The sequence below is a fragment of the Capsicum annuum genome, chromosome 12, assembly GCF_002878395.1.
Source record: "Capsicum annuum cultivar UCD-10X-F1 chromosome 12, UCD10Xv1.1, whole genome shotgun sequence".
NCBI classification, from domain to species: domain Eukaryota; kingdom Viridiplantae; phylum Streptophyta; class Magnoliopsida; order Solanales; family Solanaceae; genus Capsicum; species Capsicum annuum.
The window spans coordinates 41573584-41593370 of record NC_061122.1 but is presented as its reverse complement, the minus strand read 5'-3'; the positions used below and the strand labels follow the sequence as shown (position 1 = coordinate 41593370).

Genomic DNA, 19787 nt, shown 5'->3' with positions numbered 1-19787 from the left:
ACTAGTATTTGGGCAAGGATTGTTGCCTAAACATTAGTTCATCGCTTTATTGTATGATGAAATGTATGATTAGCCATTCGTTAAGGGCTTGCAACAGTTGAAAGGCTTCAAAGGTAGGGTATATTGGTGCGTAGAACATATGTGTTGTGTAGTATTGTCATAAATTATTTTCACATTTATTCTTTGGTTGCCCTTTCAATATATATGTGGAACCATCACACATATTTTCTTTTTCTACTCCTTCTATTTTATATTAGGTGTCTATTTTTTCTTTTATATGTTCCTCAAGAAATTACTTCATCAGATTTGATCCTAAATAAGTAAATGTTTTAACTTAGACACACCCGTTAAAACTCATTCTAGAAAACAAAGAGCATCTTTACCAACTTACCTATAATAATTATTTCGAAAAAAAATTAAATCCTTAATAATTTCTTGACTATGTAAAACTCTTTTTTCTTTTGAAAAAAAATTGAAAGATCATCATTAGTATCTTCTTGATTATCTAAAATACAAATCTAAAGAAACACTTATTTAAGAACGAAGGTACTATAAATAAGGTGAGCAATTTTACTAATTTACCTCTTATTTATTCCTTTAAAAGAAAAGAAATTTTTGAAATTTGTAAACTTGTTGAGACTTTTAGAAATATACTAGTTTAGCCGCATTTGCCTCGCACGTATAATGTTTGATTATTTAAAATTAAATAATTTTGTCTATTGTCGAAATTTTTAAAAAATGTGTAAAAAACTCAAATCACTTTTCAAAGATTCTTCACACTTTTAATATAATAATGTAAAAATAAACATATATTTTAGCGTATGCACATATATATTTTACCACCAAAAAGTTTTGAGTGGTTGATGAATCATTATTTTTGCGTTTGCCATGCAATACCTCTTTCACTTGCTGTTGGAGGCTAAAAGAGATACATCAATTTGAACAATATTTATTTTTAAAGTCAAATTTTTACACTATCATTGATTACATTCTTATTATGTATTTAAAACTTGTAAAAATTTGATACTTCTTAAATTTTTCTTATTTTAACGCTTTTATATTCAATTTTAAATTTTTTAAATTTTCTTAATATCAAATTTAGTTGATTAAGAATTTTTAAATTAATGAAAAAAAGAAATAAACGATGGGCAACCACTTACTTGTTCAAAGTAAGTGATGGTAACCACTTGTTCACAACATTAGTGTCTTTTTAATTATCTAAAATACAAATTTAAAGAGACTTTTTTTTTTTTTTCTTTTTTAGAAACGAAGCCCGAAGGTACCCCATAAACAAGGTGAGCAGTTTTACTAGACTCCCAGAAAAGTAGTATTAATAGTAGAGGTAAAACGAGAACTTCATAACTAATCACGTGATGTGTACGTGCAGAGATTTTTGAAGGGTTTAAGCACTTTCTCCTATACTTCAAAGACTCTTCACTCAACCGACTTTCATAGCTTTCATTCTACTCCCATGGCTATGGCTGTACCATAATCATCATCAAACACACACACCCTCAACACCCAACGCCCTCCAAAATCCAAACCCGAAACCAGCAAAATGAAATCCCTTTTTCCAAGACCCATTTTCACAATATTACTCTTCACTAATACTTCAAAATCAAGAACCTTTTTTCAAATCTCCCATTTCAGTACAAATTTTCAAAATCAAGTTCAGTTTTCGTACCCGAGTCGGCGGCACGAAGAAGAGATCCGTAATGTGAAGGTATCAGTATGGTGGGATTTTGAGAATTGTGCTCCTCCAGCTGGTGTTAATGTTTTCAAGATTGCACAGAGTATTACTGCTGCTATTAGAGCTAATGGAATTAAGGGTCCTATACAGATAACTGCTTTTGGTGATGTAATGCAGCTGTCTAGGATTAATCAAGAAGCGCTTTCTTCTACGGGGATTAATCTTGCTCATATTCCTAATGGTAAAGTTGACATTTTATGGTTATTTTTGGTTCCTGGAGTGTAAATTTTGAATCTTGGGGAGTGTTTGTGTGTGAGTGGGGGGAACCTGGAATTTGGCGAAGGGTGTACTTATTTTGGTAAAGTTGTCATTTTTATGGTTGATCTTGAATTTGGGGTCGGTGGTGTTTTTTCTGGGGGGGTGGGGGTGGAGGTTGGGGTATGGGGTTCGGAGTTGTTTTTTTTAGATGTCCTTTGATCTTACTGAGGACATGACTGGAGAGGTTGGAGCTTGCGGATTAGGATAGAAGGTTCGGGGTAGTTCTCGTGGTTGTTGTGTAATACTCTCCATTTCGCGTTATTTTGCTGTTGTTGTTATTGCTCCCCTTACACGGGAGATGTTGCAGGTAGCGGATTAGGATAGAAGGTTAGGGAGTAGTTCTCTTGTTTGTTGTGTAATTCTCTCCGATTTGCATTGTTGTGATGTTGTTGTTGCTCCCATATATGTATCCCCACTTGTAAATTGTTTGGTGGGCTTTATTTAAGCTGAGGGTCTATTAGAAACAACTTCTCTATCTCTACGAGGTAAGGGTAAGGTCTACGTACATTCTACCCTCCCCGAACCCCACCTGTGGAATTACACTACACTGGGTATGATGTTATTATGTGCTTTCATATTGATTTTGGTGATAACCTTGTTTTCGAATAATGATCACACTGTTAATGGATGCAGAAGATTTGCTCGGGCCATGTTCCCTTTAATTGATGCATTATTAAATAGGAAAATGCTGAAAATTTAGATAGCACTTTTAACCAAGCATTCAAATTTAATATGTAATACATTGCTTATTTTACACATTGTAGAGCAACCTTTATAACTAAATGAAATCAGAAGTTTGCCTGTTAGGCTAGCATGATTGTACGACTAATAAATTGTGTAATGTTGTGTCTAATCACCTCCCCCTTTCTTATTCGGCCTACCTCTACCTCTCGTAACTCTTGTTATAGCCAACCTCTCACACCTCCTAACTAGTGCATCCATGCACCTCCTCCTCACACGTCCGAACCATCTCAATCTTGCTTCCCTCATCTTGTCCGCTAAGGAGGCCACCCCAGCTTGTTCCATATAAGTTCCCTCCTAGTCATATCTCTCTCAATATGGCCACATATCTATTTGAGCATCCTTGTTTCCGCTAAATTCATTTTTTGAATGCGACATTCTTGATTAACCAACACTCTTCCCATAGAACAATGTTGGTCCACCCACTACTCTATAGAACTTACCTTTGAGACTTGATGACAAATTCTTATTCAGAGTACCTTAGATGTGAGCCTCGGTTTACCCTCCCGCTCCTTTACAATGTGTGACATTCAATAATCTCCTTGTCACTCTGGATTATGGATGTAAGATACTTGAAACTTTCTTTCATAGATATGACTTGTGCATTGAACTTCCTTGCCATCTCTGCTTGTTTCACGTCACTGCATTTGCATTCGAGGTACTTTATTTTAGTCTTACTTAACTTGAAGCCTTTAAAATTTGGGACTTGTTTTCAAATTTCTAGCCTATCATTAACTCCACTGCGTATTTCGTCAATTAATACTATGTCATCTACAAATAACATTCTTCACATTGCCTCCCATTGGATATGCCGTGTCAGTTTGTTCCTCACTGAAGCAAACAGGAGTGAGCTAAGGGATAATCCATGGTGTAACTCCATCAAGACTGAAAAGTGTTCTGAATCACCTCCCACTGCACTAACTTAAGTCTTGGATACCTCGTGCATGTCCCTAATTACCCTAATATAAGCCACAACTACACCCCTAGGCTCCTCACATCTCCAAAGGACCTGTTTAGGGGCTTTGTCATATGCCTTTTGTTAGGTCAATGAACACCATGAGATGAATTGCTTTTATAGTTGATCACCCTGACATGAATCCAAATTGATTCTTGGAGACAGACACACCTTCCTCATCCTTATCTCAAAACCACTCCTCAAAATTTTCATCGAATGACTTAGGGGTCGTTTGGTAGAGTATATTAGAAAGTTAATGCATTCATTAGTTTAATGTGTATTAGTAGTACTTTGTTTGGTATATTTTTTTATCCTATGTATAACTAATGCTTGCATTAGTTATACACCCCATTGTGTATTGAGGTGTGTATTACTAATACTTCAAAATCCATGACATTAGTAATATAATGGATCTAATGCATGCATTAACATGCTTAAAGACACTATTATCCCTCAAAAAAAATTTCACATCCTTTTCAACATATATATTGAGGGTATTATGTAAAAAATTTTTTTTTTTTTTGAAATTATGTAATTCATGTTATTTTTAATACATCGAACCAAACACTACATAAGAAAAATACAAGCATAAATAATGCAAGTATAGCTAACACAAGCATTGTTAATACAGGTATTACTAATACACTATATTTTACATTATTCTTAAACGACCCCTTAGTAGCTTGATACCTCTATAGTTGTTGTTGTTCTGTATATCACCCTTGTTCTTGTACATCGGAACTATTGTACTCCACCGCCGTTCTTTTGGCATTTTAACCGTCCTAAAAATAACGTTAAACAACCTAGTCGGCCACTTCGTACCTGTCTCGCCTGCATTCTTTCAACAGTTCACCAGGATCTCATCTGACCTGACCGCTCTTCCCCTTCTCGTCCTACGAATAACCTTCTTAACCTTGGTAATCTTTATGCACCTACAATACTCAAAATCTCTGCGACTCTTGAAATGCTGCAACTCCCCCAACACGATATTCATATTCCTTTCTTCATTTAAGAGCTTCAAAAGCCATTCAAGAAACTCTCGAAATTAACTTCAACTCTTCCTAGAGAAGTCTTAAAGAGATTCTAAAACATCATGAAATATGAAGAAACTGCTTAAAATTACTTCTGTAATTGAATAATGTTTAGCATCAGAGGCGGACCTACCTTGCACCCGCTAGCCTCGAGAAAAACTCTGTATATATGTTGTGCGCCCCCGAAAACAATTGACTTGATTGGCAAGATGGTTGAACATGCCAATTAAAGTCTTTTTTTATTGCGTGATGACTCGGGTTCGAAGCCCAACAACAACATTTTTTCATTGCTCCTTTTGCCAAATACACTATCTGTTTGTTGTTTTCTGTTTGGAATTTTAAGTGCAAACACACACACACATATATATATATCAATTGATTAAAAAAATTTCCTACTTAGTAATCATTTATTTTACACTTTTTCTTTTTTCTTTTGTGTATTGTGGACATTGTTAACGGATTTTTCATTTTATTTCAAAATTCAAGCTCCCCTCTAACTTCAAAATGTAGATATTCTCCCCATCTTGTACTGTAAATGTTTATTTCTTTTATTTTTTGATCATTGACTTATTTTTTATTTAAAAAATTAATAATTTGAAGTTTGAGATAGGCTTAAACCAAACGTTTTCCGTACAACCATCTAGCAAACAAATCTCTCGAATTTCATATTTTTCAAAAACTTTTTATTGTTATTTAAAATATAAAAGTGCATTGAATTCAAGTATGATGGATAACACACTTTTTTTATATCAAATCTAATTAATGATATTCAATAATATTAAAAGTTTGCTTATAAAATACTATAATTAATAAGTTTTCAAAGAACCGCATGTTGAACTTTAACACTATTAATTACTATGTTAAATATAAAGGTGCACCCGTCAAGTTCAAATCCTGGGTTCGCCTCTGTTTAGCATCAAACCTTCTTTCGCATTGCTTGATGATGTATTGGTAACACGCCGAGGCACATATGCAATGCCAAGTAGTGTGAAACAGGTTTGATGCATATAGATTAGTTTCCTAGAACAGCTTCTGGACTTATGTTGATTTGATGAAATGAGTGAGTTAATATTAACAACAGCATCAAGAAGATGGACAGATCTACAAAAGATGGAAATATCAGCCCAGAAAAGTGACAAAAGTTAGCAAAGAACTAGGGAGCTGATAAAATCCATGGAGTCAAGACAGATTAAGGGGCGAGATTGACCCAACTAAACATATTAACTAAACATCTGGTTTTGAGAGTGTGTTGGCAGTTGTGGTGCCATGAAAGCATCTGTGATTTCTTTCCAACCATATACACCATAAAATACAAGCAGGAACCAAAAACCAAATCTGTTTGATGGTCTTCCCCACTTTCCATGAGCATCAACTCTCAAAGACCTCTATCACACAGCATGGCATGACCCAATGAAGAAACAAGAGAAGACCAAATCCTTTTGTTAGTTAAATTCAAACATATTAGTTTTTCCGTAATTGGAGCTAACAGTTTCTTTATGTTAGCATATAACAACAACAACCTACCCAGTTACCCCACAGGGTGGAATATGAGGAGGGTAGAATGTATGCATCCCTTACTCCTACCTCGTGGAGGTAGAGAGACTGTTTCCAAAAGTCCCTCTCTCAAGTAGCATATAGCCAAGTAGTTTCAAAAGAACAATAGAAAAGCAGGCAGGACAACCAATAGAGGAATCATTGCATAGCATACACGAAAGCGGAATAGTAACGATAATTGAATAATGTAATAATCGAAGCCTTTATGTTAGAACAGTCTTTCCTTTTTTTTTTTTTTTTCAGACAGTGGACCTGATGGACCTGGTTGGTGAGTTAATTCCCTGTTCTAGCATAGTCAAATCTGCTGGAGCTGACTATATGCCTCTTTTGTGACCGTTGCGTTTCTTGATGCCATCAATGTAACAAGTTGCTTCATCAATTAGATAATTGTATAATCAGTTGCTGATGCACGATTTCTCCTACATATTAATTATATTCTGTTCCAGAATCTGAACAGGCATAGCTGACCTGATAATTGGAAATTGGAGTAGACAGAGTCACACGAAATTTAGTTTTTCTTTCTCCTTATTAAAAAGTAATTGAACTTTCCTGAGGCAGTGCCTAATCCTATTTTTTGACATTTTAATTGCTTCCTTCAGTACAGCTTCAGATGCTAATGCTGTCATTTAAGTTTTCTGATCTCTTATGGAGAGGCTTTCTTACAACCAATTTTGAATGGTGTTTGTTTATATGACCGAAGCACGAATTTTGTAGGAGAACGGGACTTTACTTGAGAAAAATGAAAAAATGCTCATAATTTTCATTTTTTTTAGATGTATGTCAATAGTTAGTCTGTGATAATGATGGTTTCACTGGGTTTCAGATTATTTTATTCAGTGTAATTGTGGTGTTGAAAGATTTTGTGCTTGAAGCCCCCCCTTCCCCCCCTTTTTTTTTTATTGTAAAAAAAGATTTGTGGTAGCTTACTGAAAGGTAAAAGTTTTGTCTCTCCTCTTTTCAAATTTTTATAAAATGCTTTGGGAAAGCTGAAGATGGTTATCACAATTCCTCTATAGGCTTTTGTTTAATTCTTTTGAATGACCCAATTTGAGGATAGTTTGGATAGGGCCAAGAAGAAGGCAATAGCACATCTTCTCAATCTGAGATTCCATATTTCATACCTGACAATCCTCTTTGCACATGTTAGACAGATAGAGGCGAATAGCGGTTTAAATCGTGGAATTCAACTTTTTCAATTTGTGTGCAATAATCAGGAAAAAATTACCTGTTATGGATTCCCTTAATTCGTGGTATAGCGTTGGGAGCTTAAGTTCCCTGCTTAACTCAATTGCAATGAGTAGTCTTAATTGAGTTTGTATGACCAATTAAGTTGTAAACTTACGTAATTGTACTAGTATTCCTCGCAATGTTTGACCGGCTCAGTTATAAAATCTTTGATAAGTTTTCCTCAGTTGAGTGTGATGCTTGATTATCAACTCCGCGGACCTGTTTCAGTACAAATTTTGGCATTTAAGAAAAAAGGGTTAGAGAATTTTATGTGGCTAATGCTGGTTTTGTTTAGTAGTTTTGTTCTTGACACTGTTAGCCCCCTTGTAATTGTAACTACTTCTATTTTTGGATTCTTAAATTTATATGTTGTCCTCAAAGTGTAGATTAAAAGAATTCCTAAAATGAGATAGTTGTTGGGCTCATAAGTAGTGTGTTATTTAATCTTCGATTCCTTGATCGCGACTGTTTTACTAATCATTTTGTTATGTTGATTTCAGGTGGAAAGAACAGTGCTGACAGATCTCTCCTTGTTGATCTGATGTATTGGGTTTCTCAAAATCCTCCACCAGCACACCTCTTACTTATTTCAGGTGACAGGGATTTTGCTGGAGTATTACACAGGCTAAGAATGAACAACTACAACATTCTGCTAGCCAGTCCAGAAAGTGCTCCCAGTGTTCTTTGCAGTGCAGCTAGTATCATGTGGCAATGGAATGCGTTACTGAAGGGTGAAAACCTTACAGGAAAGCATTTTAACCAGCCTCCAGATGGTCCTTATGGTTCTTGGTATGGCCACTACAAAGCACCTCTTGATGACCCTTTTGCAGTTACGGGACAACCCACAAATCTTCGCACTAAGGAAGTGTCCGAAGCTGTTTCGGAACAACAATTGCGGCCCATTCCGAAGTCGATAGGGAGGCATATCCGCAATTTCTTAAATTTGTACCCCAAAGGAGTTTCTATTACAGCACTTCGCGCAGAATTAGTAAGAAGTAATTTGAATATAGACAGAGATTATTATGGATATAAGAAGTTCTCTCGTTTTCTTTTAGCCATGCCAAATGTTTTAAAGCTCCACTGTGGAAGTGATGGGAATTGTTTGGTACGGAGGGTCAATCCTAAAGTTCCTGAACAAAGTGACAATTCAGGCATAAATGCAGAGCCTGAAACTAATGGAGAGGCAGAATTTGGTGGGACAAGCAATTGTATGGAGGACAAGTCTGAGAAGCCATTGCTACCTCAATCATCTGAACAAAAAGTGACAACATCTTTAAGAAAATTGCAGGGACCCCAGAGAGTACAAGAGGTATCTACAGAAGTTAACCAGTCCCCACCTGAGAATGTGGTTGCTAAAGCAAGTGAGGGTCAATTGCAGACTGCAGAGCAGCATGGTTCTGCAACTGAAATGGCCTTTTTAAAAAGGTTTTGGAAAAGGTGGTTTGGGAACAAGGAGACTGCTTCAGGGGAAATGATCTCAAATGTAAATTCAAAAACTGCAGAAAAAGATGTAGAATTAAAGAGTAATTCTGAGCAATCGGAGGGTTCCCCTTCTTTTGCTTCTGGTAAAGACACCAGTTCAAAAGATTTATCCCATAAGCATTCGGAGGACACAGTACAGAAGCGTAGCCAGGAGTCCAACCTTCTTAACCAGATTAAGAACTGGTGTAGATCTTGGAGAAGCTCCAATATCTCGGATGAATCAGGCTTCAAATCCCACGAAGAATCCAAGAAGTTAGAACTTTGTCCTGGGACAGAGGAACTATTTTCAAGGGAATCCTTTTGTAGAGAATTCGGATCATTCTTACTTTCAAGCCATGGTTCCGTGCTTGTCTTGCAATCAAGAACTAGGTACACCTTCTCACAGGCTTTCTGCCTTCATATTTTGAAAGCATTGAAAGCATTTACATATTTGGTCCATCTATCTTCAATTTGCTTCATAATTCTGCTAGCTTTTCCCCTTTTTTGGGCCACAGTTACTTAATGCCTCCTTTTGTCTACGTGATAAAATTTATTTTTGGTCCATTTATGTTGGATAAAATACTTTTCCCTTCTAATTGAATGTATTGCAAGTTTTATATTAGTTATGATGAACCCCTTGACATAGACACTGGGAAGTCTTTTCGTTGTGTGTTTTCATTTTCCTTGAGGAAGGTAACAATTTGTGTGTGTGTTACCTAGTACGGGCTTACGGCCATGTGTCGAGTTGCATTTCCCTGCTTTCTTTCCTCTTTTGAGATGTAGTAATATGTTGGTAATCAATATCTTTTGTGGTCTCTTTGTATCTTCTGTTGCATTTCTCATCTTTATTTCTTCTAGGGAAAATACATAAGTTGGTACCCTAAGCTTGTTCAGGAAAGTCAGTTATGCACTCTTAACATTACAGGCAACCCCCTATCCTTTTCCCCGAGTTGAATTAGTATCCCCCTTAGAGGCGATGTGGCAGAGAAACTGATTTCACCTTCTTGAAATGCGAGAAATGTTAGAAACACGCTATGTACAGTTGTCATTTTCTCATTGGATGTTACACCTAATTACACTCAATTATTTGTGTTTAGTATAATCTTAACCCTTCATTGCTTTTTTTTCTTCCTTTTTTTTTCTCTTTCTCTTTTCCCTTTTCCTTATTTTGCTGCCGCTGTTTCTTCTATTTCCACCATTTCCACTGTTGTGTACCTCCTTGTCACCTTCAAGACCTCCTCATCACCGTCTTTGTCTGTTTCACTCCACTCCACTCTACCAATATTGACTATTGAACTGAACACAAAATACCATTTTAGTCACAAGCCAACACCCGACTCCATTTCTTCCTCAATGAAACAACATCCACCATATCAGTTGTCAGCACCCTGCTACTCACTTATTCCCCGGTGCTTTTTATTCCTCTCTTTCTAACACCCAGATTGAAGATGTTGGTTTAGATGAAGTTACAATGTTAAGATGAGGCTGCGATTCCTTTTTTTCTCCTATGCTGGACATAGAGGTTTTAATTCCTTTTTTGGGTAAGGATATGTTTATTGATTAATCAACATTAAGTGAATGTTGGTGAGTATGTATAGTTAGCACCCTTAGGGGTAATTTGGTAGAGTGTATTGGCAAAAATAATGCATGTATTAATTAATGTGTATTATGAATACCTTATTTGTTACAATTTTTAGTCAGATTGCAAAGATCAGACCTAAAGTTCCAAACTAATCTCTTCAAACAATAGTTTTTTTTTTTTTTTCGAGGCTTAAAGATATTATGACTTTGACCGGCAGACTCCTTTTAACGTTCTTTTCTAACGTTCACCCCTAACGCTCCTTTTAACGTCACTTCATCGGACCGGCAGACTCTGGCGCCGGCGAAGGCGTAGACGCGCTGGAAGCAGGTCAGGTATACTCTCTCCTCCCTCTTTCTCTCTCCCCCACCAGTTACCTCTCCCCGCAGTTCTCCCTATCATCTTCTCTCTCCATCACTATCTTCTATCTCGTCTCGTCACTGTGAGACTAGGGTTACCGCCGCCGACGGTGTAGGTGTCAAGCAGGTGCTATGACGTACTCCGGTGTTTAGATCCCGAAAATACACAAAAGACGCGCCGGCGATACCCCGTCGACACCCTGAAGACGCACCAACGGCCTTTTTTTTCAGGCGAATTTATCCGGCGACCAGTTTTTTGACTTCAAAAGTGCCAGGAATAGCAAAAACGCAGGACTACCGGTGACATCTAAACTTTGCTTTTTGAATCTCTACATACAGTTTTGGCCTCTTTATACTATACTTTTTCAATCACTACTTACAGTTTTTGGGTTCTTTATACTATTCTGCTCCTTTTTTTTTTCCGTTTGTTGTCCCTTTTCTGTTTCTTGTTTGCCGGTTCCCTGTGGTTTAGTTGTTACTGGCTACGTTGCTTAGTGTCGGGTTTTGTTGTGTTTGTTCTAGCGGCCTGGACGATTAGTGTAATTTGGGCGGGCTTTCCCTTACTGTTTTCGTCCAGTTGCTTTGTTTGTCTGTGCGTCGGTTTGGGGCTTTGTTTGGTTTTTGAGTAGTGGCTGGAGGGGTTGATGGTGGAATAGGGTCATGTCCGAGGGGATTGGGGGTGGTGGCTGTTTTGGGAAGGGGTGAGGACGGGAGGGCTGGGGTGGGTGTGGGGTATAGGTCGGGCGCTAGGGCGAGTTGGGTGAAGGGTGTGAGAGGTAGGCGAGAGGCGAGAGAGGATAGGTTGAGGGTAGGGTCTTGGAATATTGGGACCCTCCAGGGTAAGTCTGTAAAGTTGGTGAAGATTCTTAAGAAGAGGAGGATTAATATTGCGTGTATTCAGGAGACTAGGTGGGTAGGATCTAAGGCTAGGGATGTAGATGAGTACAAGCTGTGGTACTCGAGGAGTGAGAGGCGTCAAAATGGAGTGGGTATCTTAGTGGATGAGGTACTTAGAGAGCAGGTGGTGGAGGTTAAGAGGGTCAGTGATAGGTTGATGAAGATTAAGTTGGTTATGGGGGGTTGTACGGTTCATGTATGTAGTGTGTATGCACCGCATGTGGGCTTGGACGAGGTGAAAGAGAGATTTTGGGAGGATTTGGACGAGGTGATGAGAAGCGTGCCTACCTCAGAGAAGATTGCCATTGCAGGGGACTTCAATGGTCACATTGGGGTCTTACCAGGTGGCTATGACGATGTGCATGGAGGTTTTGGTTTCATTAAGAAATGGCGAAGGAGCTGCTCTTTTGGATTTTGCGAGGGCCTTTGGGCTGGTGGTAGTGAATTCGAGTTTTCCGAAGAAGGAGGATTACCTGATTACCTTCCGAAGCGCGATCGCCAAGACCCAGATTGACTTTCTACTGCTTAGGAAGAGGGATAGGGGACTTTGTAAGGATTGTAAAGTTATTTCGAGTGAGCATCTTTCGACCCAACACAGGCTTCTAGTGATGGATTTGTCTATCAAGAAGTGCAAGAAGAGAAGGGTCGTGGAGGATCGACCTAGAATTAAATGGGGCGGATTGACGCTAGTTAGTGCACTGGAGATGGGGGAAAAGGTGGCAGGAATGGGGGTATGGGAGAGCAGAGGGGACGTGGATACTATGTGGGATAGGGCAGCCACTGGCATCACAAAGAGTTCTAAAGAAGTGTTGGGTGTTTCGAGGGGTCGTGCAGGTCGTCATAAGGGGGACTGGTTGGGTGTTTCGAGGGGTCGTGCAGGTCGTCATAAGGGGGACTGGTGGTGGAATGAAGAAGTGATGAAGAAAGTAGAGATTAAGAAGGAGGCGTATGTGAAGTTGATTGGGAGTAAAAATAAGAAGGAGAAAGGGGTGAATAGGGAGGCTTACAAAGTAGCTAGGAAGGAGGCTAAATTAGCAGTTACGGCTGCTAAGTCGGCAGCGTTTGAGAGCTTGTATACGGGGCTAGAGAAGAAAGGCGGAGATAAGAGGTTGTTTAGGCTTGCTAAGGCTAGGGAGCGAAAGGGTCGCGACCTTAATCAGGTGAAGTGCATTAAGGGGGAGGATGATAGTGTTTTGGTGGAGGAGGTCCACATTAAGAAAGATGACAGGAGTACTTTCATAGACTTTAAACGAGGAGGAAGACAGAGGCATTGAGTTAGGAGAGCTGGAGCACTCGGAGGAGAGACGCGATTTCTGTTTCTGTAGGCGTTTTACGGTGGAGGAAGTCAGAGAGGCCATTCGTAGGATGCGGAGGGGTAGGGCGACGGGGCTTGACGAGATTCCGGTGGATTTTTGGAAATTTGCTGGAGAGGTCGGCTTGAGGTGGCTAACTATTTTGTTTAACGACATTTTTAAGACTGCGAGAATGCCTGAGGCCTGGAGATAGAGTACGATGATTCCGTTATATAAAAATAAGGGTGACATTCAGAGTTGCAACAACTATAGGGGTATTAAATTGATGAGTCATACTGTGAAGATTTGGGAGAGAGTGGTCGAGCGGAGGTTGAGGAGGGTCGTGTCCATTTTGTAGAATCAGTTTGGATTTATGCCTGGTCGCTCGACAACAGAGGCAATCCATCTGGTGAGGAGATTAGTGGAGCAGTATAGAGAAATGAAGAGGGATTTACACATGATGTTCATCGACCTGGAAAAGACGTATGATAAAGTCCCGAGGGAGATTCTTTGGAGATGTTTGGAGGTGAGAGGGGTCCCGGTGGCGTACATCAGAGCTATTATGATTATGTATGATGGAGGAAAGACCGGGGTGAGGACGGCAGAAGGAGACTTAGGGCATTTCCTGGTCGAGACCGGGCTGTATCAGCGATCGACTCTTAGTCCGTTCCTGTTTACTTTGGTGATGGACGTGTTGACGCGGAGCATTCAAGATGAGGTGCCTTAGTGTATGTTATTTGCGGATGATGTAGTGTTGATTGATGAGTCGCGAGGGGGTGTGAATGACAAACTGAAGGTTTGGAAGCAAACCCTTGAGTCTAAGGGGTTTAGGTTTAGTAGGTCCAAAACTGAGTATTTGGAATGCAAGTTTAGTGAATTGAGACAGGAGGACAAAGGGGTGGTGAGGTTGGACTCCTAGGAGGTCTGTAAGACGAACAATTTTAAGTATCTTGGGTCTACGATTCAGGGGAATGGTGAGGTTGATGAGGATGTCTCTAAACGTATTGGAGCTGATTAGATGAAGTGGAGGCTCGCCTCGGGAGTGTTGTGTGATAAGAATGTGCCCCTTAAGCTTAAAGGCAAATTCTATAGAGTGGCAGTACGTCCGACCATGTTGTATGGAGCGGAGTGTTGGTCAGTCAAACACCCTCACATCCAAAAATTGAAGGTGGCGAAAATGAGAATGTTGCGTTGGATGTGTGGGCTTACTAGAGGAGACAGGGTTAGCAATGAGATTATCTGGGAAAAGGTGGGAGTGGCTTCAGTAGAGGACAAGATGCGGGAAGGTAGACTGAGATGGTTTGGGCATGTGATGAGGTGGGGCATGGATGCCCCAGTTCGGAGGTGTGAGAGACTAGCTTTGGATGGCTTCAAAAGGAGTAGAGGTAGGTTGAAAAAATACTGGAGGGAGGTGATTAGACATGACATGGAGCAACTCCAGCTGACTGAGGACATGACCGTAGATAGGAAGATGTGGAGGTTGCGGATAAGGGTAGATGGCTAAGGTGTATGTGTGGGGTGCAGCATGCAGGTAGGTGAGTTCCTTTGTAGCCGGGTTAGTAAACCTAGGTCTGTGTTCATAGGTGATGTGATATGTTAGTGTAGCTTACTATTAGGTAGGTGTCCTTTGTCTTATGTCTTAGTACTTTTCTTATTTCGTGTTGCCCGTATGTTTTGTTGTTCGTACTTCTCTGATGTCTATTTTATTATTTCTTATTCCTGATTTCTCCATTATGCCATCCATCCCTTTGTTTACTGTTCTTCATCTTGAGCCGGGAGTCTATCGGAAACAACCTCTCTACTTCTTCGAAGGTAGCAGTATGGACTGCGTACATCTTACCCTCCCCATACCTCATTGTATGGGATTACACTGGGTTTGTTGTTGTATAATTTTTAGTCAATGTATAACTAATGCAAGTATTAGTTATACACTCTATTATGTATTAAGGTGTGTATTACTAATACCACCCATTTTCTATGTATTAGTAATGCAAAGTCTTTAATACATGCATTAACTTATTAAATGACCTTAATACCACTCAATTTCACTCTCAAAATATTTCACCATTCCTTTTCCGCCATTTTAATTTGCAATAGTGAATCTTTTCAAAACATTTCACAATTTTTTTTCCCACCATTTTAATCTACAACAATGAATAATTGATTTAAATAATTCTACTATATTTTTATTTTGCTTCGAGTGTCTTTAAAAAGATCAAAAAAAAAATTGAGACTATTTCTTAATTTTACGTCTTATATTTTATTTTTGTTTCGACTATGTTAATCCGTTGGTATAATATTTCACACGCAAAGAAGAAGGTTTTGCAATTAATCCGAAACCTCTATATACTAGTTCAACAATACTAATTATATTTGAGATGACAACAAAAAATTGTTGCAAAAAAGTGTACAAAATCAAAGAAGGGTATTTTTGTAAACAAACATTTCTTTTATAGAAATTATGTAAGATGTATTATTTCTTGTACATCAAACCAAACAATGTATAAGAAATAATACATGCATAACTAATACAAGCATAAGTAATACAAGCATTACTAATACACTATATTTTGCATTGATTTTATACACTCTACCAAACGACCCCTTACAGAGTTGCAAGTTTTGTGTTGTGCCCAAAAATTCAACAAACATGTTTTTATTCCTCAGCATACATGTTTTTCCGTTGGCGATGAATGCTAATTTGGTTATTATTTGCTTTTCAATTTGTTTTTTTCATTTGTCTGGTGAAAATGTGAAGCTTGTTTTTCCTTTCATAATGAATGATCATTTGGTTAATTTATTTGTTTCAATTTGTCTTTCTTTTCCTTTTACCTGGTGAAAATGTGGAGGCTAAAATATGGCTGTTGGATTTTTCATCTCATAATTGTCGTGTTTGGGCCAGCTTGCTCGCACCTCAACTAGGCTCATACTACCTCCCACCAGTAGATACTTATGGACAGACGGAATGAAATCGCTTAGTGTTTTTGTTTCTGTTGGGAACAGAACTTGACTTCATGGTTCTCAACCACTTCATTGATCACTAGGCCACATGCAGTTGTTGGATATTATTATATACTTTTGAGTTGTTTGTTAGTTATGCAAGAACATTCATTTAGGGATTTCTGTACTTATTGCTAAAAAATTTTATTTATAGAGAAGAGTTCATTATACAATTAATAATACAAGTGATAACATCAAGATTTGGATCTGGACCCAAACTGTGATCAATTTTGGGTTTTGCCAAATTGTTGCAGTTACCTTTTTGGATCTTGGCCACAGAATCAATTCGTCTCTTTTGGACATGGGTTAAAGCAAAAGAATCCCGCATATTAGTATGCATTGCCCCATAAGTGAATCCAGCCCAAGCCTGAAAATGCCAGGCTCGTTATCCCAGATATTTGGTTGTGTAGCCATGTATAAATCCAATCAAATGGCGCTTAAAAACCATTTAACCACTAGAAAGATCCTGCATATTAGGATGTGTAGCGGCCATACATTAATCCAATCCAATATAGGTTGAAAACCTTTTAACTGCTTGAAAAGAATCCTTCATATTAGGATGTGTAGCCCCATAAAAAATCCAACCTGAGCCTGAAAAGTCTGTCTCATTGGCCCCCCCCCAAGAGGACTGGATAAGAGACGTGAAATCCTTTTGACTGCTTGAGGAATCAGGCAAGTAACTCTCTTGGGAGCAGGTGAAGGTTGATTATACAGAGATTTGCTAATACATGTATTCTTATTTAATTCAGTAAAAATGCATTGATTCTTGATTAAGTTACCAGTACTGGTAATGCAGAATTCTATACCAGAAACAGATTTGTGTAATCATTATGCTGATTTTGCATTAGTAAAGTAGAGTTATATGTTGTGGAAACCCAAGGTTGGATTAGCTATGCAAAATGTTATCCTCATTCAGAAAATGTTTGGCAAATCACCTCTTGGAACTTCTTTTCCTTGTATTTTATTTGTGATATCGTGTTTTACAGTGCCAAATACTGTACCCACTTTCTTATGTTTGCATTTGAAGTTGAGTGGTTTTGTTACGTTCAAGATTATTACAATTACCACCTTTAGGTGTCCTGGATACTTACCAGAAAGTTGGTTTCCTTGTTACTTTTATGCTTCAACCCGGACTATATTTCTCTGAATTTGACACACATTATGTCTTTCCATAATGGCTACTGATCTTGCACTACTGTTGTTTTCTTTAGGGCCAAGATGGCACAGAATCTCCGACAAGAAGGTCCTTCGTTTCTAAGTTCTCTTAGTGAAGATGATGCTCTTTTGCTGGTAGACTTGCTAATCTCAGATAAGAAATGGGTGGACGAATGTCTTTCCCGAACCTTCCCTTACAAACTCTCTCAGCAAGCTATCAGAGCTTCAATGAAAAGTAATTCTTCCAATTTGAATGGGTTGAGTTCTGTGTTTAGGAATACAAAGGATACATCTAATTTGCAAAGCTCACAGAAACTTGATGGCAAGAGAAGACACCAAAACCCCCCTCACACTGGAGTTTCTCGGCCGGTCATTCAGGACAGTTGTTCCGGTGAGTCTAGAAATGAGGTGCTTATTGACTGTCAGAAGCTGGTGGATGACATTGTAAAGCAATATCCAGAAGGATTCAGCATCAAATTGTTCAGGTCTCTATTCCAAGAAAGGTATGGTTACTTGCTGGATGTAAATAAGCTTGGCTACACGAAGTTAAGTAATCTTCTTCAGATAATGCCTGGGATAAAAATAGAGTCTACTTATATTCTTCCCTCTATTAAAGTCCCAAAAAGTCCAGGTCTAAAAACAGACGACCCGTCTGATCAAGAAAGTGGTCTCAGTGGCACTGAAACCAATTTAGATAGCGAATCATCGAGTTTGCCTGGGAAAGAGAACGACTTTGATTCCCGTTGGGAGGAACTTGGTCCAGTGGCTAAGTCAGGCCCCTCCGAGAATATAATAAAATTGGAGTCTGATGGAGAAGCCAAAGATGAATCAAGTGAATTAACACATGGCAACTATGAAGCCCCATTGGATCGTGATTTCTCTGATTCCGATGAGGACACCTCATCTTCCAAAAAACCGGACAATGAGAAGTCGAAAGTGAAGGATGAAAATAGCTCATTGTTACAGATTCTTGATTCATGGTACGGTAGAAAGGATGGCTCAGAAAATGTTGATGGCATGGTAGAATCTCCGACTGATGGTTCAAAATTACTAGATACTTCTTTATCAGTTGACCAAATGGAGAAGCCTCCCACTGGGAGAAGACAGAAGACTTATTCATTTGTGACAGATCAACCCGGGGACACCAAGGATAAGTTTATTGATGATATATTGGGTAACCTAAAGAAGTCAGGTGCGAGGTCAATTGAGACGAGGGTGTAGGTCTGATTGTTGTGAATACCATTGGTGGTCTGGCTTAGGGCAGCCTGGTACACTAAAACTTTCGCTATGCACGGGGTCCGTTGAAGGGCCGGACCACAAGGGTCTATTATATGCCGTATTACATTACATCAATTTATAGGATAGGTAGTTAGCAAATAGCACACATATTGTGCCACGCATTGCTATCATTTTGTTATTTATCTTGGATTCTAATAGGCTAGTACATCAGTGAATTTTAGAGTAGAGAGGTTTTTGTTCTTCTCTACTCCTATTTACTATGTTTTGTTAGGTCTTGCATTGGTGATACCACTATTAGATTCACATATTGCTAGTGTTGGATTTTTATGTTACCAACACCATTAAGGATAATTTGATAAGATGCTAAAAAATAGTAGTTGCATAACTTATCCCATGTTCGGTTGGCTGTTGAAAGAAAAAAGATAGCTGTGTTGTCTCTAAAATTTTGCTAAAAATCAACCTATTAGTAGCTACATTTTAGGATTTCAAGTGCTTTTGTTCAAGTCCTTTTATGACAAAATATGAGAGTGTCATTTATTCAATCGTACATCCAATTTCAGCAATTTGTGAAGTCAGTTATTTCTTTATGTACTTTTTATATCAATGAAAAATATAGTTTTCTTTTGTTGCATATTCCGGTATAATTCTTGAGCAATTTTATCTTCCAATATTATTTTTAGCTAATTATGTTCTTTTAAAAATCAACACTACTTGGTATCAAAGTAATCTTTTTGAAGATCTCTCGAGAGAAATCTACTGAGTAAAGAGATGAATTTTTGAAAATAATTTCGCACAAATAACTTTTGCTGCTTTTTTTTTTTTTTTTTTTGAAATTGGGATTTTTATTAGAACGGAAACTTAAAAGTTATTACAAACTGAAATTGTCTTGTCTTTTTTAAGTTCTTCCAAAATAAAAGGTGGTGGTGGTGGTGCGGGGGGGGGGGGGGGGTAAGTTATTGAATTATTCTCCATGCATTGCATTTGTGACTTTCCATATGATGTCAACTTGTCTGCTACCGCATTTGCCTCTCTGTAGACATGGTGAATTTCAGGTTCATTCAACAGTTTAATGATGGATTTGCAATCAGAAATCACATGTGAGATATCCTCATTTTTTGAGTTTAATATTTGAATAAGTACTTGTGAGTTCGTTTCCACAAGAATAGGGATCAAGTTCTTTTCAAGAGCCAAACGTAACCCATGATACATTGTTAAGGTTTCCATTTGTAGAGCCGATGTGGCCAGGTGTGAGCATGTCATTCCAGCTATACAACTTCCATCCTGATTTC

The 19787-nt window shown here is 38.4% G+C and overlaps 1 protein-coding gene across 1 annotated transcript; it reads left to right on the top strand.

Moving 5' to 3' along the window:
* The first annotated feature begins 1272 nt into the window (after positions 1-1272).
* LOC107851420 (meiosis regulator and mRNA stability factor 1) lies at positions 1273-18892 on the top strand. Its single transcript, XM_047401016.1, has 3 exons — positions 1273-1931; positions 8017-9367; positions 17316-18892. The coding sequence occupies exons 1-3, from the start codon at positions 1559-1561 to the stop codon at positions 18478-18480; spliced, it is 2889 nt and encodes a 962-aa protein (XP_047256972.1). The 5' UTR covers positions 1273-1558; the 3' UTR covers positions 18481-18892.
* The last annotated feature ends 895 nt before the right edge of the window (positions 18893-19787 follow it).

Excerpts from the sequence above, each read along its gene's own strand:
- LOC107851420 (XM_047401016.1), top strand. The coding sequence starts at position 1,559 with ATGAAATCCCTTTTTCCAAGACCCATTTTCACAATATTACTCTTCACT. Across the intron at positions 1,932-8,016 it reads TCTTGCTCATATTCCTAATG|GTGGAAAGAACAGTGCTGAC; the intron begins GTAAAGTTGACA and ends TGTTGATTTCAG. Across the intron at positions 9,368-17,315 it reads GTCTTGCAATCAAGAACTAG|GGCCAAGATGGCACAGAATC; the intron begins GTACACCTTCTC and ends TGTTTTCTTTAG.